General features: G+C 39.3%; 1 protein-coding gene across 3 annotated transcripts in view; it reads left to right on the forward strand.

Moving 5' to 3' along the window:
- The window catches only part of VAV3 (vav guanine nucleotide exchange factor 3), a 425,211-nt gene that overhangs the window by 217,315 nt on the left and 184,982 nt on the right, over positions 1 to 22,914 (forward strand). For all 3 annotated transcript variants that reach the window (XM_040232183.1, XM_040232185.1, XM_040232184.1), the window contains 4 exons: positions 553 to 639; positions 3,919 to 4,004; positions 5,533 to 5,665; positions 6,365 to 6,474. In XM_040232183.1, coding sequence (XP_040088117.1) covers positions 553 to 639; positions 3,919 to 4,004; positions 5,533 to 5,665; positions 6,365 to 6,474 — 416 coding nt within the window. The remainder of the gene's footprint in view (positions 1 to 552; positions 640 to 3,918; positions 4,005 to 5,532; positions 5,666 to 6,364; positions 6,475 to 22,914) is intronic.

A 22,914-nucleotide genomic window follows, 5' to 3' on the forward strand; every position in this document is an offset into this window, starting at 1 on the left:
ACTCCCTGGTTTCTCTCCTCTTCTTTCCTTCCCCTTTATTAACTCTTTGAAATTGACCTGGCACCGCTGACTAAATGCTCCCCAGAACTAAGACACTTAATTGGTTACAGACAACAGCCCTGCTGGATTCATTGTCTCACTTTCTGTGACTTTTCTGTCCTGTCTAATCCTTCATGATTGTCCTCATTCTAACCCAAGTACACGTGTGACTCCCTCAAGGTCAGCGTTAGGAATCTACATGCTCCCAACCTGATTTCCTTTTTGTTGTTCCGCATGGCAGCGTATTTTGTTTGTTTAGTGTTTGATCTTCACTCTTCTCAAGGGTGTGGTAAAGGACAAGGCTTCAGTCTTCCCAGCTGTACTCCAGACAGTTTTAAATTGCTTTTGAGATGCAGCTTTGATTGACTGGGCTTTCATTTCATTGTCGTTGAAAAGTTATGGCGGTAACTTTTATCACTAATGAAATTAATGATGTGTTTCTTTTCAAACAGTGCTCATCTCTTGACTGATCTTATCGTGCCTTCTTTTTCTCCCCTTCTCTTTATTCTTCAGGACTTGGCACAATATGTGAATGAAGTGAAAAGAGATAATGAGACCCTTCGTGAAATTAAACAGTTTCAGCTATCTATAGAAAATTTGGTATGTAATTATCATTCCATCCAGCTTCTCTAACCCACAGCTTGGGGGATATTCTAGGAGTTGTTTTTGAAGAAAAAAAAAGTTTACCTTCAAGTTTCTGTTGTTCTAGGTTTTTTTTGACTTCTTTTTGACAGAGTCCACAGGGATGAATGTTCAGTGGCATCTGTGACACACTGCTTTCCAGGGACCTTCTGCCATCATTTGTCCCTAATCACATTGTGATACCTCTGCCCCCAGTAGTCCCAACTCTAAACACTGGATCCATTTTTTTCTCTTCTTATCCTCACCCCCATACATACTCATGGTAGAGCCCTGTTAATGTATTCATTTTATGTATATTTCCTGGGTGACTGCTGTGTGCCAGCTGTTTTGCTTGGGGCTGGGGCTATAACTATGAGCAACATGATCTCATGGGTGAAGAGACAGTAAAAAGAGAGTTTAAAACTGCTTTATTGAGATGAATGCTGTGAACAGGTTGCTGCAACAGAGGCTAGTGAGGGGAGTCCTAGTTTAGATAAGATGCTCAGGAAAAGTCCTTCTGAGGCATTTCTCATTTGAGCATGAAGGATGAGAAGAAGCCAGTGGCATGAAGGTCTGTAGAGAGAGGATTCCAGGCAGGAGCCATAGCAAGTGAAATGCCCAGAAATGGGCAAGAGCCAGGAGACTTTCCTAGTGGTCCAGTGGTTAAGACTCTGTGCTCCCAATACAGGGGGTGTGGGTTCAGTCCTTCAATACAGGGGGTGGGTAACTAAGACCCCACGTGCTGTGTGGCATAGCCAAAAAGTTAAAGATTACAAAAAAGAAGCTGCTGCTGCAAGACGAGAGAGGCTGGAAATTGAGAGTGAAAGGAAGAAGGATGGGCCCTGAAGTGACGGAACCGGAGAACTGCGCCCCCGCAGCCTTGGAGGACAAGGCGCTGAGGGGTCGCAGCAGGAAGCTAGTGAAAGGCTCTTGCCAGAGGGTTTCACAGTCTGATTTATGTGTCAAGAAAACTCTTTCATCAGGCAGACCAGTCAGCAAGTTGTTGAGATGGTTTCAGGAGAGATACGATGGAAGCCTGGTTAAGGCTGTGGGTAGAGAAAACAGATGAGTAAGTGGATTTAAGATGCTTTCCTTGGTAGGGCAGTTTTATTGCTGCTTTTTCTGAAACAGCCTTGGTCTGTTTCTCTGTTTCCACACATACAGCCCTTTCCGCTTTTCAGGACTCCACTGCCACCTTTCCAATCACAGTAGCCTCTGATTACCTCTTCACATAGCTGTGATTCCAAAATGTGGATTTCTCCATTCGCTTGCTTTCCCAAATTTGTCAGAATTTTGTTACCTTGAGGATTCAGTCAACATTCCTTAACATGGATATTTAGGGTCCTCAGTGATTTGGCCTTAGTCTGTATTCCTAAACTCATCCAGCTAATGACTGCCCACATACTTTAGATTACAGCTGTCCTACTGCATTATAAGGTCTCTGATTTACGCTACCTGGTTTTTTGTCTTCATTTCTTTTGTGTGTTTGGTGACATGGCATGTGGGATCTTATTAATAGTTCCTGACCAGGGACTGAACTTGTCCCACCTGTATTGGAAGGGTGGAGTCTTAACCACTGGACTGCCTGAGAAGTCCCTGCCATACATTTTTATAGTTATGCCTTTATTATAATGTTGTCAAAGCCCAGAATATCTGTTTTCATAATTTCCTATCAAATTTCTTCGATGTCCAATTAAAAAAAAGAAAAGATTATCTCCCTAATCTGCCATTTCCCCTTTTCTTTATAATTCCATAGCACATTGCCCAGATAGCTGTTTTCATTGTGGTAAAAAGATTAAATTTACCCTTTTAAATTGTACACTAGTTCTTCATCCTGCCTTCCTCCCAGCCCCAGGCAACCACCATTCTACTTTCTGTCTTTATGAATTATTGAATATCAATACTTACCACACTTTTGTTTGCAAATATTTTCTCCCATCCTGTGGGTTGCCTTTTTACTCTGTTAATAGTGTTATTTGCACAAAATTTTAAATTGTGATGAAGTCCACCTTTCCTTCTGTTGCCTGTGCTTCTGGTGTCCTAAGAAGCCATTACTAAATCCAATGTCATAAACCTTTTCCCCTGTGTTTTCTTCTTGTATTTTTAGCTCTTTGATTCGTTTTGAGTTATTTTTTGAAAATAGTATAAGGGCCAGACTTCATTCTTCTGCCTGTGCATATCCAGTGTCCCCAGCACTGTTGGCTGAAAAGGCTCTCCTGTCCTCCACCAAATGGTGTTGGCACTTTTTTCAAAAATCATTTGACCTTTATATGAGGCCTTATTTCTGGACGTTCTGTTGTATTACATTGATTTAGATGTCTGTGTTTATGCCAGTCCCACCCTGTTCGGATTACCATAGTTTTGTAATAAGCTTTGAAATCAGGAAGTATGAGACCCTAACTTTGACCTTTTTTATGATTGTTTTACCTATTAAGGATCCTTTGTGATTTCATGTGAATTTTAAGATGGAATTTTCTGTTTCGGCAAAAAAAAAAAAATGGAATTTTCATAGGAAACATTAATCTTTATACTTTTTTGTTGTACACTTAATTACATATCTTTTTTATTAGAATATAATCTCATTGATGTTACTGATATTTTCAATCAGTTCTTTTATCCTTTAGCACCTTGTAGATTAGGTGCTCATAAATACTTAAAACTTCTTATTGTCTACCTCTGGGGAAATGGCTTATTATTTTTAATCATTAAGTCAGGACTTTTCATTTTTGATATCTTAGCCTCAAGGAAGCCATCCTTGACTCCCTAGACAAAATTAGGTCCTCCAGCTACGCATGCTTCTTCCGCTCTTCCTTCATGCAATCACACGTTTATGATTATATATTTCGGTGAATATTTGTCACCCCGTGGGCAGTATGTTTCATGAGGGCAGGGTCTATATCATTCTGTCCTGTACTTATTACAGTGGCTAGCACGCAGTGGATGCTCAGTAAGTATCAGTTGTAACTTTCTTGTGATTTGCATTATTCCAGTTAATTCTCTCTTTTGGTAGCTAACTTCTCTATTAGGGTTGTAAGTAAAATTAATTAATGTCTTCAGTATGCCTGCTGGGATGAACGCGGACAGGTTGTTTTTGAAAGTTTATCATACAGACCTGAGCTCTTAAGAGTAAATGTGCTAAAAAGGTAAAATGATAAAATTTGCTCTAAGGAAGTTGTGCCTAGAAAATATCCTCACTAATATTTATTTCTGTCTTTATGTGATTATGAAAAACTGAGACATGTACATTTCCTATTTTAGAACCAACCCGTCTTGCTTTTTGGACGACCTCAGGGAGATGGTGAAATTCGAATAACCACTCTAGACAAACATACAAAACAAGAAAGGTGAGAAGGATCGGTACTTATTTTCAAAACAAGTTATTAGAATCGGAAGATTGAGAAAATCTTAAGGACATTTCCTTTAGGATAAAGGAGTGAAATAAATGAATAAAAATAAGGGAAGAGACCAATTTATGGCTTTTTAATTTCTATGGACATGTTAGGTATTCCCTTCTTTGTTCTGGTATCTGTTGATTTCCCTAAGTTTGAGTTCTTCAGAAGGAAAAGAAAAATCTAGAATGTCAGCCAGAAAAGAAAAGTACACTTTAAAATGAGAGTAGCAATAAAATAATAATAGACAGATACCATAAAAACACAATTGTTTAATTTTACTTTTTGGTATGCATTATAAAATAACTAAAAGTAATACAACATGTCTTAAGAATGAAGTCCAAATAAGGGCCATTTAGTGAGATTTTCTTGAGGGAAATATGTAGGTGTATTCCTTAAAGATTAGTCAGCTTGCCTGGTGTCCCTAATTATCTATATATATGTGGTTGTTAAAGGGATGTATTTGGTTGAAATGGCCATTTTCTGGAACTTTAGGAGAATAGAAAGTTAACCAGTAGGGGGCAGCATCACTCTTGCATCCACCTTGACACCCGGGCTCTAAAGGTAGGTCTCAGGAGAGACACATCCTTTTAGCCTCTCCCAAAAAATAGTCTTTGAAAGTGATGCAAGTAATAAGGCTGTGTGAATGTCTCATTATCACAATGTATATGTGTTAATCACTGACTGAGAGTTTTCAAAAAGATACAAGTGTTGGTATTGGATGATAGGATTTATAAGATTTGTTTTCTCTCTCAATTACATTGCTTTTAATGATAGAAGAGAAATATCAAGGTGTAGATTTAACCGTGATTTCTGTAGCTCACATTGAGGTCATGCACCACTCAGTTTGTATTTCAAGTTGTCCTTAAAACATAGGAGCAGTATCCAGGGCAAAGCACAAGTTCCACAAGTAGACCCAAGAGAGTCCTGCTTTGCAGCCACTAGCAGTGTGATCCTGAGAAAGTTATCCAACTTCTCTGAGCCTCGGCTTCCTCCTCAATAAGATGACGGTGACGATAATACCTACCTCAGGAGATGGTCCTGTGGATTTAAATTAAGTGAGCCATCTTTGTGGAAGGGATGAATACTTCTCAAAGCAGTCTAGCCCACACCTAGTAACAAGGGTAGGCGTTAACCGCTATTGTTGTCATTAGTATCTTCCCATGGGTGTTTATCTTTTAAACTGGAAAAGTACTGGTTCATGAACAGCGCTTTATGACTTAATTGTTCCTGGCAGCGACCCTGCAATGTGCATGTTATTTTTGTTATCATTTTGCCTGGTTTTAACCTGTGGAAACTGAGGTACAGCAGGGTTATTCATTTAGTAAAGGGTAGTGCCAGAACACGCGGCTCATTCTTTCAGTGTGCAACACTGTCTTTGTCTTTAGCTCACGGGATAAGTTAAATTTTACCTGGGAAGAATTAACACACGTTCTTCCAAGCTATTTAAATAAGTCAATCTCTCTTGCTCGCTCTCTTTCAGGCATATCTTCTTATTTGATTTGGCAGTTATTGTATGTAAAAGGAAAGGTGATAACTATGAAATGAAGGAAATAATAGATCTTCAGCAGTACAAAATAGCCAACAATCCTACAACTGATAAAGAAAATAAAAAGGTAAATTCTTGGAAATGAACAACTGTAATTTACTTATAACTTTGACTATTCAAGGAACATATGCTAATACAGTAATGTGAAAGTGCAAGTTACTTGGTTGTGTCCAACTCTTTGTGACCCCACGGGCTATACAGTCTGTGGCATTCTCCAGGCCAGAATACTGGAGTGGGTAGCCTTTCCCTTACCGCAGGGGATCTTCCCAACCCAGGGATCGAACCCAGGTCACCCGCATTGCGGGTGGATTCTTTACCAGCTGAGTCACAAGGGAAGCCCAAGAATATTGGAGTGGGTAGCCTATCCCTTCTCCAGGGAATCTTACTGACCCAGGAATCGACCAGGGTCTCCTGCATTGCAGGTGGACTCTTTACCAACTGAGCTACAGTAATGTGAGAGGTGGCTCATTGATTCAGGTCTTTTTGTTTCTAGAGATTAATTAGAGACAAGCCTCTTTGAGAAATAATTAGACAGTGCCACAGGTGGTATGATCCTCTCTAATGCCTTGATGAACATGGCAACAAAATGCACTGGCATAGCAATTGTTATAGATAAGAAGTGGACTACAATAATCTTGATTGTTCAGTTTGATGATAATGTTATGAGCGGTTTTGTGGATGCTTATGGAAGAATTTTAGTGATTTGAAAAACACAACGTTATTAATGAATGATATCTATTAACCTGAGGAATATTAATTTTAACAGTGGTCTTATGGCTTCTACCTCATCCATATCCAAGGACAAAATGGGTTAGAATTTTATTGCAAAACAAAAGATTTAAAGAAAAAATGGCTGGAACAGTTTGAAATGGCTTTGTGAGTATTTCTCCTTTTAAAAGTGCTTTTTTTCTACTGCATAAGTCTCTTATGAACAATGAGCTGCCAATAAATGTTCCGTCATGTTTGTAGCATGTGTACAGAGGAGTGGAAACACTGAGCGTGAGCGCTGTGCTTCTGGGCTGTCAGCTTGATGACTTTGGTCTCCTAGGAGGGATGTCTCGGTGAATTTCTTCAAAAAAAAGAAAGAGGGAGCTCCAGCCTTCTATTTGACTTTCTTCTCATGGGTGTATTTTAATTCCGTAGCTTTCAGCAGCTTCTGAAACTTTTAATTATTCTACTGATAAACTTTTAATGTAATTGCCATGTTTTGTATATATCTTTAAGTAGAAATACCCGCCCCCCCATACACACACACACACACACACACACACACACACACACACACACACACATTCATACATGCAAAAATCTCATTTTAAACAGATTAGTTTGTTCCTCCTGTTTGTTTTTAACTTATTTCTTTTTTGAATTCTGGGTAAATTGCTTGACATATTCAATGAATGCTTTCAGGGCCTAATTTCTCTCAGTGATTTTTCCTTTTATTAAAGTGGAGGCTCAACAAAGAGGTAGGAAATAAATCAGACCTGTTTCAAAGGGAATGGCATACAGAGATGTAATTATACAAGAATATGTCATTATAGGAGTTTTCTTTCAGTTTTGAGGTTCATGGATTAAAAGGTGTATAATGACTCTTGTTATGGAAACATATAGGTCACCCTGAAATTGAAACTGGTAGCAGAAGGTGAAATTAAGGAAAAACACTTTTGTGATTTTGCTTCATTTGTATTCTAACATAATTTACCTTTTGCAGACAAATTCTATTGGATTTTTTTTTGCTTTTTCCTTTGCTTTGTTTTTGGAAATGCTTATATTGATATAAAATGGAGATAAGATTAGAATATTTTATTGCAGTTCTTAAGTGAGAAAAATAGAAATTTTCCTTGGATTATTATCTCTAAAATTCTGAAATATAAGATTGTGCAGCTAAAATAATTTTAACCTTATAGGCAATTCTGGGTTCAGCAATAACCCTTGTCAGGAACTGGCTGCATAGTCTTAGCCAATTTATTTAACCTCTCAGAGCCTCAGTTTCCTCCTTTGTAAAATAAGAATAATGATATTTTGAATTCCAGATACTATGTGTCAAGCAGTATGGTGGCCAGATAGTACAACAGCAGGATACGGTGTGAACAGCAAGCATTATCTGTTGTTATCACTGTTATTTAATATTGCTTTGTATTTCGTATCCCTATACCCCTAGGGACTTACAATATCAGAATACATCTTTCAGTTACTATTATAGTTTTTTTTTAAATGTATTGTTATTGATTAGAGTAATTAAAAGATCTTAGTATTTGCATGCATCCATAAAATGACTATTGTATAGGGAGCTCTCTGGTTCGGAGCACAAGTGATGTAGTTGGTGACCTCCGCCCATTCTCTGATGAGCTGTGGGCTACATTATAAACCAAGTGTTCTGTTCTAGAGAGGTTTTAAGTGATAGGCAGTATTTGGACTTGAGCAGTTGGAACTGGGGTGACAGGATGTGGGGTTGCTGATTATGTGCAAAGGCAGAGTTGACCTTAACGCCCCTTTGCTCTTGTGGGAAGGATGCTATGCTGGTATTTTCTTATGGGTTCTGCTTGTTTAATCTTTACATGAGTGAAGGAATTTCTGCAGAGGAGAAAAGTTAAATTTGTTATCCAGAGTCAGCAGGCTCCTTGGACTGTATTGATAGGTGTATCACTTAATATTTTGTTCACTTGCTGTAAATCAATCAGACAGCTAAACTCTGGATACATGAGACTCAACAAGACGGATGCTTATCTCTTTGCTTCCTGGAAGGGAATCTGGGGTAGGTAGACAGGGGTGGGATACTGGCTCTCTGGGTACTGTTGGGAAGCCAGGCTCAGATCTTCCTGCTCTGCCGTTGTCTGCATGGCTTTTGTCCTCAATGTTGAAACCTTGTTGTCTGAGATAGCTGGAGCTCCAGCTATAAAATCTACATTCTAGGCAGCAAAAGGTGATCCCCTCTTTCAAGGATCCTGTGAAGAAACACCACAAACTTTTGTTACATAATACTGGCCAAAACTTAGTCGTGTGGCCGTATCTGACAAGGGAGTCTAGAAAATGCAGTCTTCATTCTGGGCAGGAGTAAGCTTGGCTATGAACCAAGGTTCTCCAATTATGAAAGTAAGGAGAAGTGGGTACTTGTAGGCGACTCTCAGTCCCTGCCTTAAAGGTGTATACATGCAGGAAGGGTTTGGAGTTACTCCTTGGAAGAAAAGTTATGACCAACCTAGATAGCATATTCAAAAGCAGAGACATTACTTTGCCAACAAAGGTCCATCTAGTCAAGGCTATGGTTTTTCCAGTGGTCATGTATGGATGTGAGAGTTGGACTGTGAAGAAAGCTGAGCGCCGAAGAATTGATGCTTTTGAACTGTGATGTTGGAGAAGATTCTTGAGAGTCCCTTGGACTGCAAGGAGATGCAACCAGTCCATTCTAAAGGAGATAAGCCCTGGGATTTCTTTGGAAGGAATGATGCTAAAGCTGAAACTCCAGTACTTTGGCCACCTCATTGGAGGTGGACTCATTGTTGACTCATTGGAAAAGACTCTGATGCTGTGAGGAATTGGGGGCAGGAGGAGAAGGGGATGACAGAGGATGAGATGGCTGGATGGCATCACTGCCTCGATGGACGTGAGTCTGAGTGAACTCCGGGAGTTGTTGATGGACAGGGAGGCCTGGCGTGCTGCGATTCATGGGGTCACAAAGAGTCGGACACAACTGAGTGACTGAACTGAACTGAACTGAGCTGAAATTGTTTTACCACAAGCAAGATGGCTGCATCACACACAGGGAAGCTGGGTGGAAGTCTTTACTCTGAGCGTCATCTAAGCACCTCAGCAATGTAATTAAACATCCATCATGACTATTTTCATTTCAGAGTATCCCTGGCTGCCCATGCAGATGATACCTTTTCTTGAGAATTGCTCAAAGTTGAGGGCTTCCTTAAGCAGAGATTATGCCGCATATGGCATGTGAATTAAAATTAAGCAAAATAAAATTAGGATTTTATTCGAGCATCAGAATGGTCCGTTATTTTATTTCCCCCCTTCTCTTTTGAAGCTTGTTATGCAGGAAAGCCCTGCTCCCAGCTTTGTAAGACAGGTCTTGTTTGTCTTGTGCTCAGTCAGAAACGTAGAATAATCTAGGAAAGTCTGGGCTTAAAATTTTGCTTATGGCTCAAATTTTTCTATTTTACCCATTATCTAAAGTTCTAGTACTCTTATTCTGTAAGCCATGGAGAAAAAAAAAAAAAACCAACAAAAAAAACTAAGAAGTCCTGAAGCCTTCTTGATAATACATGATAAACAGCAAGCCTTGTGTCTTGACACAGACCATTTCTTCAAGTATCTTTGGCATTAACAGGGGTCCTATAAGTCACCCTACAGCATTCTGGAGTGTTGTTTTAAGGAACTTGGGGGAGGGAGGCGTTGGTGGGGGGGTTGCAGGAAATCAAAGGAGGTGATATTTTAAGACTGATGAAATGCTTGCCAGTTCTATTTACAGAAGATGGCAGCTCTGCTGTTTATAGGATGATTGGATCATTTTTATTTAAAAAAATTGCTAGTCACCTTTAGGGAGTTTAAAATACTGCTCTTAATTTAGAATATTAAAAAGGATCATAGAAAAGCACGAACACCAATAAACAGTAAGTATCTGGTAAACACAAATCATCTCCCCAGAGTTGACCTAAATCGCAGCATCTGTCTTTTCCTAGCACTCCCCCAAGCCCACTCAGAAGTCACATTTTCTGACCTTCTTTGGCCATAGCCACTTCCAACATTTAAAATACGCAGTGGACCACAGCAGAACTTGGCAAACCTCCGGAAAAAAGACTTCACAGAGAGAAAAGCAGCAGTGACCCACTTGGATAGGGCAGGAAGGAGGAAATTTTTTTTCTTTTTTTCTCCTGTGAGACGTGGTAGCAGGGCCGATAGCTCTTGAGATTGGTGAAGCAGTTTTTGAGTCAAATAATGTTTGAAAGCTATAGTTCTTGGGATCCCACTCTGAAAAATCCATTTAGATCTTTAAAAACCTGATTGATACACATTATTTATTCTTATTTCCAAAAGGGCTTTCTGTCACTCTCTCACACAGTTCCACTTAGTTATGTGTGCATTAGGATGGCAAATGTATTTATTAGCTTAAGCTAGTTTTCCCAATAATGTCAGTAAGTGCAGATGTGAACACTGCCCATAGCCATGTTAAAAATATTGTTAGAAAGCTGCACTTGCTTGGTGATGCACTGGTAAAGAATCCACCTGCCAATACAGAGGACACTGATTAGATCCCTGGTCCGGGCAGATCCTACATGCTGTGGGGCAGCTAAGCCCGTGCACCGCAACTACTGAGCCCAGTGGTCTAGAGGCCGTGCTGCAGCACAGGAGCAGCCACTGCAGTGCAAAGCCTGTGTGCTGCAACTAGAGAGAGACCGTGCGCAGCAACGAAGACCTAGCACAGCCATAAATAAGTAAATAGATGAATAAAAGGTGTGAGGAAGCTCTGGACATGTTTTCCCCAAATCCCTTAAATCAAATGTTTTTAATGTTTTCTCCTGTTAGATTTACATTAATAAACCCTGTCATACTCATTTTGTAGCTCAGGAAACGAGCAATCGCTGGAGTATTTCAGCACATTTGTACAAGTTCAATGCTATATCATTTACAACAGGGTTCAGGATCTTAGTTCACAGCATTTTCTTTATCCAGGAAGTGCTAAAATAAGCACCCGGACTCAAATCCTGTTATCTAAAACTGGAGCCAGGTTTCTTTCTTTTTTTCTTTTTTTTTCACCGTGACTAGGAATCGGAGGATCACACGGTGTCCTTACATGTTCCAGAAATAAGTCCAAGTTGGGTAAAATATGATATAAAAGAATTCAATAATAGGATAAGAAGACTTTTAAAAGGAAGAGTTAAAGAAAGAAAAAGTAGAATGAGGGAAAATGCATTGCATATGGTAGCAAGTGGTGGATTCTGAACCAGCCTCTGTAATATTTAATTGAAGGGAACGGAAAGGTCCTTTTGCCTGCAATTTCTTCTGACTTGACCCAATTTTTGAAATTCTAGCAATTTATGTTTACTCCCTTGAATAAGGAAAGCCTCCTGGAAGATGCATATGACATGATCCCCATACTATCTATGATTTCTTCACTGTGTGCTATATGCCAGTCACAGTGCCACATGGCTCATCTAAGGAAAAATAACATAGGGACCAGTAATGTCTGCTAACAGATGAACCCATGGTATATATCTGTTAAACGTTAAGACTAATGGGAGTGAGGAGAAATGAAGGAAGAGGGTGTATGGAAATTCCGGAGCTGAGGAGAGGCTCTCGGACCAGGCTTCATTGTCATCTGTGGGGGACAGCCCCAAGTTTCATTTCCCAGGATGAACCCCTGAAAGGCAGCGTTCTCCTGTGTGGGGTGGGAGCAGGGGTAGAACTCCATCCATGAAACTCCACCAGTCGAGTTTAATCTGAGCCACAGTGTGTCCTTCTAATTTATTCCCCATTTACTTCCAGAAGGAATTTGAGGTCACTCACCATAAAAAGCACACATGCCATGGAATTAAAAAGAAAATTTTAAATAATCAGAGGTAACACAGAACAGTGTTTCAAAGCATTTTCCTCAAATTCTGGCTCCACTAAACAAGAACATTTTCTTGAAATTCACCTTTTGGAGTTTGACTATGAAAGCAATGCATATGTTTTTCACATTTTAAGTAGAGAATTATATTTTATCCCATATAATTTGTTTTAATCTAAAGGTATTGCTCAGATATTCTGAATACCAGAGGGGTAATTATCAAAGGAAATTGCATTTATTCTCCAAATATTTATTGAGCACTTTGCCTTGTTGTCAGACACTGTTGGAAGCCCTGGACATATAGCACTGAGAGAGCTATTGCAGTTGAATTTAATTACTGTAGCTTCTAAATGCAATAATGTTCAGTTAATATATAATGGATTGAATTTCAAGACCGAACTCTTGATATTTCTATCCAAATAGTCTCTTCCTCCCAATCCCATCTATTCATGTATAATTAGATGGAAGGTCAAGATTTGCCTTTCCCCTCCACATGTAGTCAATTTCTCACCAGTCTCTGCAGATGAAAGTTGACCTCTTGCTTTTAATCTTCACCCTTACCTCCCTGGTTTAAGCCTTCCATGTCTCTGATTAGCTTCTGCATTCCCTGACAGCTCCTTATCAGTCCGTTTTTCAAGAAGCTTCCAGGGTAATCTGCTGTGTCCTGCCCTGCTTAAGACCCATTGTTAGCTATTTATGGCACTTTGTATACTATCAAAATTTTTACCAGGACCTCAGAAGGCCCTGCATGATGTTTTATACCACCCATCTCTTCAGCCACAACTCACACCTGTTTCCTGTAGCCAGACTGAGTGTGTTTCAGTTTTTGGAGAATATGCACAGACCTCAGGCATTCAGCCGTGAGGTTTCCTTACCAGGATAGTCTTTCCGCTAGCTCCTTGAGTAGCTGCTGCTTTATCCTACCGATCTTGGCTTTAAATATCACTTTGTGAGAGAGATCTCTTCTGACCACTACGCTAAATGAGTAACCTTACCCCCACTAGTCTTCTCTCACAATCATAATTATATGGTCAGGCAAAAACTATCTAAGTGTAGCATTTGTAGACCTGAAATCTCCTCCTTGTTAAGGATGTCTATTACCTCCCTGCCCTATTTTGCCTATATTTTCTCCTCCTAAAGAGTAAGGCTTTTTTAAATTGCTTATTAGAAGAGAAACTAAATTGAATTACAATGGATAATGCTGGGACAAGGGGAAAAGAAAGCTTCATGGGTCTGGGAATGGAAAGTTTTAGGTTTTGGGTGAGTGAGGCTCTGGAATAGTTATGGGGTCTGAGGGTTTTGGCGAGGGGAAAAGGGACTTTTGAAATGCATTTCCATAGACTGTGAATCATAGTCCTTTTGGTGTTCTTTGAAATGTTAAGAAAAGAATGAAATTGCCATTGGTCTAACTTGGTTGCCCTGTGTTTATATTTAATGTCCTAAGGCTGAGTTGCCTGGGCCATTGGATTCATGGCATTACTATTGAATCTGTGTGTTTTTCATGGCTGTTCTTCTAGTGGACTAAAAACACCAAGAGGGCAGGGATCTTGTCACTGTTACTCTCACCCATGATCATGCCTGGCACGTGGTGGATAATCATAGTTCTTATTGTAAATCTGAAATTTTACTAAGTTTCCTGAGAACAGAGGCAATTAAAAAAAAATACAAAAACTCGATGAATTAGGAAATTCTTACTGTCCGGCAAAATATCACAACAGTCCTCAAGGGAGAGAGACTTTTACTAGTATGATAAAGACTTTAATAGTCTTCACTAGTAGAACTGACTAGTAGAATCATCATCCTAGTAAAGGTAAAGCTTTTCTAGTATGGTAATTCTAATGTTACTAGTATGATAATTCCAATGTGGATTCTTAGGTAAGAGACACTGAAAAACATGTTCTCTGCCAGCAGCATTAGAGTTTTTGAAGTTCTAGAAGTTGATGTCATATATCATTTTTTCCTTAAGTAAGCCTTCAAAAATGAGGTTGCTGTTTTTTGAAGGCAGTTGTATAGACACCTAACCTGATGCTTCCAGGCTGTTTCTTTTTGTCCTTCTGGATATGTGCCTTTTTGGTAGTCTGACTTGATGCTTGAATGGAACTTAGAGAACCAAGCAGAATGGCTGATTTTCATATCACCTATATTCTTTCAAGTAATATTGATGTGATCTATACTTCTGCTAAAAACTGCAGAGCAGTATGCAAGTCATAAGCTCTTGGAGGCCTCCTTGCCTCTAGGAGACACAGGGGCTGTAGAACTTGAACCATTTTTAAGATCTGAGGTGCTCAACGCCAGCCACTTCCTTGTATTTCTCTCTGTCCCCACTCCTTATTCCTTGTGACCTGCACAATTTTTTTCCATCTGTCAGACTCAGAAGAGAGGCTTCACTCCTTTTCCGTTTTGCACCTGAAGTCCAGTCACCATGTACATTTCATGATCCTGAGGGGTATCACCAGGGAGACTCTTTTCTTGTGCCTGTTCCCTCTGCCATTTCCCTGGTCTCTTTAACCCCCTCAGTGGCACCTGGAGTGTGACCTTCCCCACCATTTGCTGCTCCCCATGACGGACCATGATGCCTGACCTCACTGCTTCTCCTGTGAGGAGTGGCTGCAGGTCAGAGAGAGCCCTCCGCTAACCATTGTGGGATTTGGAGGAATAAAACTGGGGTACTTTGCACATCAGTTCAGGATTAAGAGATCTGATGAGTGTCCCAAGAGAAGTGGCCTTTGTTGTTGATTGATGAGAGGCCCATGTTTAGGATATCAAAGGTTTGGCAGCAGATTTGACATTCTATTGTGCAAATACAAAAGACTGACTTTGTTTATATTTTTGTCCATTGAAGATTTCTCCAATATCTACATAAAGCTAAATAGGAGAATCTATAGCAAGTCCAAACTGCTGCTACTATGACTACCACTACTACATCAGCATTACTACATTACTAGGATATAATAACACTGGTTCTCTCTCTCCTTCCTTTCCTCTCCTCTCCCTCCTCCTCTTTGTTCTCTTCATTAAGAGGTCTGTTGGGTTCTTCTTAAATATATAAACAAGTGTCTGTTGAGACTGTGAATTTCATCTCTTGGAACAGGGGCCAGAAAGTAAATGTTTTCTGCTTTGTGGACCATGTGGTATCTGTCACAACTCCTCAGTTCCATCACTGTAATAATAACACAGCCATAGATAAGACATAAGTGAATGAGTGTGGTATATTCCAGCAAGAGCAATCATGGGCTGTAGTTAGTGACCCTTGTCTTACAGCACAGAGGTGATGATATTTAGGCCTAGGGAATGTAGTGAGTATGTGTTACCACAAAAAGATCTCGGCTGTGTTGGTGCCACACAGTGGCTTTTTGTAGAAGTATGATTTTCTCAGTAGAACTAATTCTTGTTTAGATCATCATGATGATTTAGCTACAAAATATCCTCTACTCCACCAAAACCAGAACAGAGACACCTGGATGAATTCTATTAATATACATTTGGCATTGTTTTGTACTGTTCTGCTGCTGCTAAGTCGCTTCAGTCGTGTCCGACTCTGTGCGACCCCATAGACAGCAGCCCACCATGTTCCTCTGACCATGGGATTTGCCAGGCAAGAGTACTGGAGTGGGTTGCCATTGCCTTCTGCATTGTACTGTTCAGTTGAATATAAAAAATGCTATTCAGGTATCTGGTTTCATTAAGCTGCATTATGTGGTTTATTGGAAAGGACTGTGAGGTCCCAAGAATCCAGGCCAGTAGCAGCAACAAGGTGAGCTGGTCTTTGCTCAGTAGTCGACCCCATCAGCAAGGACTGTTTTCTAGTCAGTGATGATTCTTTGTGCTCTTGGAGCATTTTCTTCTTACTAGGAGTGCCACTTGTGCCTGTTATTTATTCCAAAATTCCCTCTTTGGAAGCTCACTGAGGAAGATGAGAAAGTGTGAAAGAAAGCTGTGGTGGTGTCAAGAATTGACCCAAGGGTGAGTCCTCTGGGCAAGCTGTGTGTAGGGGTGACATTTGACTATGATAACACCTGCTTTGGTATTTTCTTGGTGTTTAAACCCCATCTCTCTCTATTTGGAAACTGGTAATCCTACAGGCATGGCACTTCCCAGGCGGCTCAGTGGTAAAGAATCCGCCTGCCAATACAGGAGACACAGGTTTGATCCCTGGGTTGGGAAGATCCCCTGGAAGAGGAACTGGCAACCCACTCTAGCATTCTTGCCTGGAAAATTCCATGGGCAGAGGACCCTGGCTGGCCACAGTCCATGGGGGTCTCAGAGTCGGACATGATTGAGCAGCTGAGCACGTACACGACCTTACAAGCACAATTACCAAAGTATCAGCTTATAAAGCATCTCTAAATTTGTCTACTCACATGCTTTTTCGGTCTCTGGAGAAATTATTCACTCTAAAAACAACCTTTTATTCTTTCTTCTTAAAAGGCTTTTGTTACCAGTTTTTAATATGAAGAATTTGTTTATGAATATGAAATCCACGCTGACATGATCCATCGTCCCCAGGCTGTGCTGAGCCTCCTGCTACTGACCTATTCACATTAATCTCCCAAGTTGAAGGCAGCACAGCTCTCGCTGAATCTAATGTATTGTCTATAACCTTTCAAAATTGGCAGTTAAGTCAGTATAGGGAACTAAACCGCAGCTTCCTGACAGCAATAAAAAGGAAGTAGGACATGGGACAGTGCTCAGAAAAATCACAGCTGTCATAAAATGGAGTCTTTCAGTAGCCTGTTGGACCCAGAAACATGCAAAGGCATTTCATGCATGACAAAGCATTAGTAAATATTAAATAGTATTCTTGTTCTGTTATTACCTCATGGAGACCAACCTCTCTCCTTTTTCTCTGCTTATATTTAATGCTTATTTGACATTTTTCTGGCATTCCTGAGCATGCTTATAAGGAAGGAGAAGCCACAGGCAGAAGGAATAATGAAGGATAGATGCCAGCATTTCCATCAACAAATAAGCATTACTCTGGTTAAAACTAAATGCAAATAAAATTAAACTGAATTAGTGTGTTGGTGCCGTTGACCTATTGTGTATGTGTGTGTTTTCTTCTTTGTATATGAGAACAATAGCACTGCAAGCAGGAGAGTTTAACTGGGCACTGATGGTCACTACTGTCTCCAGATTGTCTGGGTTAGATAGAAATTAACACAAAGGATTGTTTGCTTTGGAACTTTGTTGTAATGAGTCAGCTTGTATATAGCTTCCTCTAAGAAAAGACCATAATCAGTGAATTCTGTAATAGTAAGCAAGCTTTAATTTATAAGTCTAAACCTAATAGTACAGTTAATGTCACACATGCTACTTTTGAGGGTTTCCCTGGTGGCTCAGACAGTATAGAATCCACCTGCAAAGCAGGAGACCTGGGTTCAATCCCTGGGTCAGGAAGATCCTCTGCTACTTTTAAGATATTTCTTGATAAGAGATTGTTAGATCATAGGCATTATTTCCTGGGACTACATAATGCAGAATAAGTTGCCGCTGAAGGCTGGCCATCCTCACAATGAGAGCCGTGAGAGAAACTTCAGTTTTCCTCTTCATGGAATAGTAAGCAATAGTAGTCTAGTTGGAGAGAGAGTCATACTTGACACAATTACTGAATGAGGCTGAATACTATATATCTGTATTCATTCATTTCTCTCATGTATTTATTGAGCATCCCATACATGCCCAGAAACTATTCTAGGCACCAAGAATATAATGATGAGTAAGACAAACTCTTTTCTCTCATTGAGTTTTTATTCTAGCAAAGTTTATATTTTCAAGTCAGCATTATAAAGTCAATGCAAAGCAGTGATAAATTGCAAGGTACATGAAAGAGTTTATACACATTATTTTGATGTGAGAAGAATGAAATTAGACATTTGAACATAGAAAACTCCAGTCCATGTGATGTTCTCAGGCAAATTTTGAAGGAGTTATTGGCCCTCTGGGGATGTAAGGAAGGCATTTGCAAATGAAGATTTTTCCTTTTAATTTAGGAAGAGTAAGCTGTTGTAGGTTAAGTATGTGCATTTTTTGCTTAAAATAATTAGGAAGAATACCATTTACCACTGGTACATAATTTAGAAAAAAATAATTTGTTCAGGGTGATTTTTCTCCTATTTATCCTAAATACTAGTTTGTAATAGTCATGATCTTAAAAAAACATAACTTTTATGAACTCATAAACACTCTGAAGAGGTGTTTAATGTTCCTTTATTCCTACACCTCAGCCTTTCCTACAACTTTTCTAATTGTGATGAGGAACTTACTACCTGTAGAAATATTTGTTCTATCTTCATTTAACTTTGACTGTAGAGACTTCTTTTTTTATAATGAATTGAGATATGTCTGTTCACCAAGTGTATGTTTTAAATATACTTTCTCTTTGAATAAATGAAAACAAACTTAATTTGGGGAAGTTATTTCACAGTTAGAATGCTAATCTGATAAGGTAAAGGCATGGGTAAATTGAATGTTTGTGTGCATGCTAAGTCACTTCAGTCGTGTCCAGTCATTTGTGACTCTATGGGCTGGAGCCCACCAGGCTCCTGTGTCCATAGGGTTCTCCAAGGAAGAATACTGGAGCAGGTTGCCATGCCCTCCTCCAGGGGGTCTTCCCGACTCAGGGATCAAACCCACGTCTTCTTATGTCTCCTGCATTGGCAGGCAGGTTTTTTTTTTACCACTAGCACTCCCTGGGATACCCTGAATCTAATGTTTAATTTCAATCTAATATTATGAGAAAAGTATGACACTAGCTGCTAATATGCCCACAAAAAGGTAAATGAGACAATTTTAATTTTCAAGGTGTTTAGAAATCAATTTGGGGACTTCTAATTGAATTATGCTTGGCAATTTTTTTTTTTTAACTCTGAGTATTATAAGGAAGATTTCAGGTTTTAATACCTTCATGTTAGGCCATTTAGAGTCTGGTAGCACAGAGGGATAATTCTTTACTCTTATATGGTGCTCTATAGTTCCCAGAGTGTTTTGGATAATACCTCATTTGATCCTTAAGGAGTTTTGTAAGATAGCCAGGAAGGTATTATCTTTAAAATAGAGACAGAAAATAGAGAAGAGATTAAGTATTTTGTGTGTGTTTTTTCAGTTAGTAAGTGGCAGAGACTGGTCTTGAATCTCAGTCCAGAGCTTTCCCCCTGCACCATGCTGTCTCTTTTATAGCAAGAATACCTACTGCTGCTGCTGCTGCTGCTGCTAAGTTGCTTCAGTCATGTCCGACTCTGTGCGACCCTATAGACATCAGCCCACCAGGCTCCCCCTCCCCTGGGATTCTCGGGGCAAGAACACTGGAGTGGGTTGCCATTTCCTTCTCCAATGCATGAAAGTGAAAAGTGAAAGTGAAAGTGAAGCCACTCAGTTGTGTATGACTATTAGCGACCCCATGGACCGCAGCCTACCAGGCTCCTCCATCCATGGGATTTTCCAGGCAAGAGTACTGGAGTGTGGTGCCATTGCCTTCTCTGCCTACTAGTGTTCTCCAAAGATGAAAGTTTTCATCAGTTTGTTTTATAGGCAAGAGGTATTCTTGTGTAGTATATTCATGCACTCAATGAAAAATATGATTTAGAACTCAATTACTTTTTACTTACTTTCTACTGATGCCATTAGATAAGAATTGGCAGAATCAAATAAAAAACAACACTGAATATTATTAGCAGTTAGTAAGGATGATTTGGGCTTCAAAAAATTTCCTTAGAATATAATAAATTGTTTTGATTTACAGGTTAATTAATAGCAAGATTTTTGGTCACCATATTATAGGATTGAGCCTAGTAAATTTAGGCAGAGTCTTTATTCTATTTCATGGTGTTTACCCGTGGTGGATTCATGTCAATGTATGGCAAAACCAATACAGAATTGTAAAGTAAAATAAAAAATAAATAAATTTTTTAAATAAATAAATAAATAAATAAAAATAATGTAAATAATGTGATTGTAGTCTCAAAGTTTAAATCCCCTTTTTAGACGTAAAGGAAGTGGGAAGGAGAAGAGTCATGGTCTGAGCCTAAATTCTGGCCAGTTATCAGGGTGGATTAAGTTGAATTCTAAATCAATATGTGTGTGTGTGTGTGTTTGTCTGGTACTTAGGTAACGCTGGCTATGAATTACATTAAGTCACTGGAGGTATGAACGCAGTGTGAAAACACTGACATTTTTCTCCTTCAGGATAAACTTTGGACTAACATTGAATAGCTTTTTCTTCCTGGGGAGAGCCAAATTTGAAGTTATCTGAATCCTGTGTTTGACCTGTCTATTGCTTATTAGAATAGTGGGCTTTCTTCTAAACATCTTTATCCAAGAAAACACTGAAATTTGGGAGCTCAGATTATCTGCCTCAGAAGTGATTATTCTAGTGGTCAATGGGTTTAGTTTAATTGTTTAGTCCTATCTGCATTTTTATATTTGCAACATCACTGTCTGTACAAAGCATCCAGCCCTTTGAGAAAAGGAAAATAATTTCAAAAGTCACCAATGTTCTAAAGTAATGAGCCTTATAAATTTTAAAATTTATAAAAATAATACTGTATTATTTAATAAAGTTTTGTTATAGTAAACAAAAAGTTCTGTACTTATTTATTATTCTTTCAGCCTTTCTTTGCATCAATTCCAGAAGAGAATTAACATTTGCTGACATTAACATTCTATTCCAAGGTTTTGGTATTTGCCTCATAAATCTTCCCAAAACTCATGAGAGGAGCAGTTATCTCTGTATAAGTAAGGAAACTAAAGAGTAACCTGCCTGAGCCACACAGTTTATGATGGAGGCCAAGATCTGGTCATACTCCTTTGAGCCCGCCAGCTCCATGTCCAAGGACCTGCTTTCTCCCATTCTTTTCTCCAAAGAGTTTCTCACCCAGTGGCTAGTTCAGAATAAACCTGGTGTTTTATTAAAACCCAGTTTTTCTATCTCTCAACCTTCAATTGCAGAATTCCTATATCTTTCCTTGTTTCTTTTCTCCTTGGATAGTAAGAGCAACAAGAAATAAAATTCTCTCATCTACTATCATACACCAGATTTGCTTTATGTAGTCTTTGACTAATGACTCATTGGTCAGAATCAACTCAGGGATCTGTTCTCTGATAGTGCATTAATAATATATGTGAATTAAAGCTCCTTCTCAGAGAATATTTGAGTTTTGACATATTGAACACTGGCATTTTAAATTAAAGCTGTTACTGTCAGTGCATTTTAAAAACTAGATAGCTTGAAAATACTGTTTCATACATAACAAAATAGACCTGAGGTCATATGTAGTTTACTTAATTGTGATAGGGATTTGAATTGCATTTTCCAGTTATCATGACCTAAACATCTTTCAGACTGAGGAAAAAACTTCACTGTTTTGCAGGGTTTAGATTTATTAGAAGAAACACTACAGAGCAACCTAATAGATTTTCCACTTACCATGGAAACCAGAAATGATGAATTAGAAACTATTCTAGCCTCTTCAAGATAGGAGGTATCAAGATTAAAATGATGCCTGGTGACAATGATGATTCTGTATTTGAACCCTAGTCTTGCATTGGTGTATCTTGTTTTTCAGACACTTTTTTATCTGCTTATATAGCTAAGCCTTCCTTTTGCTTGTGGCATTAGACTTGTACAAATTGATAAGTAGTTCTGTGCTAAGCTGTTCTTTCAGTGCAGCTGATTTGGGGATGTTCTGTGATTTCCTCCTATGCACATTTCTCCATATACATATTTATGTACAACATGTAATACACATATATGAGACTTTCTTTGCAAAGGTTTTTTTTTTTTAGGGCAGTGTAATAAAGAGCTCTATATTTGGAGGCACAAGGTCAGGAACAATACCCTTTCCCTTCAGTTCAGTTCAGTTCAGTTGCTCAGTCATGTCCAGCTCTTTGCGACCCCATGAATCGCAGCACGCCAGGCCTCCCTGTCCATCACCAACTCCCGGAGTTCACTCAGATTCACGTCCATCGAGTCAGTGATGCCATCCAGCCATCTCATCCTCTGTCGTTCCCTTCTCCTCCTGCCCCCAATCCCTCCCAGCATCAAAGTCTTTTCCAATGAGTCAACTCTTTGCATGAGGTGGCCACCTCAGCAATTTTACAGAGAGTAGTTAACAGATTTTCCCCCCTTAGTATCTGTGTACTGGGTGGCTTTAGACTTTGTATCCATTTGGACGGAAAGTAACTTTGCCTGTAGAGGAACTTGCCCCGAACCATAGGAATAGCAAATAGAGGAACTAGACTAGACCCCAGGTCCTTTAATTCCTGGTGATTTTTCTTCCAAGGTAAGCCTTTCATCTATAGGTTCCTTTTTCATAAATAGGGTGAGTCTACCTCTTTCTCCAATATCTGTGTCCTGAAAAGCTGCCGGTCCCCTGTGTAGGGACCTGTGGACCTAGGGTAGAGGAGAAAACTCAACCAGCCTCCAGGGGTATCAGCACAGGGACCCACTATCCTACTGTCTGTTTGGCATTAATACCCTGCTCACCACTGACACTGCAGATTTACTTTGAGCAGGGCTCCTGACTCCTGAACACTTGTTACCAGTATGAAACCTTATAATTGCAGGATAGAGCAAAACCCAAAGTGAATTAGAAATTTAATTAAACTTCTTGCTTGTTTAATTGTTTAATGTGTTGCACAGTCCAACTTGCAAGTCCTTATTCAATTATAGTGAAACTCCCCTTAGATTAAGTTTATTTGGGGTTTAAAAAATGATTCTAAAAGGGTATTGCTGCTTTAAGAGAATCTTTGGTTTTATAAAATTT

Source organism: Oryx dammah, unplaced genomic scaffold (genome assembly GCF_014754425.2).
Source record: "Oryx dammah isolate SB20612 unplaced genomic scaffold, SCBI_Odam_1.1 HiC_scaffold_28, whole genome shotgun sequence".
Taxonomy (NCBI): domain Eukaryota; kingdom Metazoa; phylum Chordata; class Mammalia; order Artiodactyla; family Bovidae; genus Oryx; species Oryx dammah.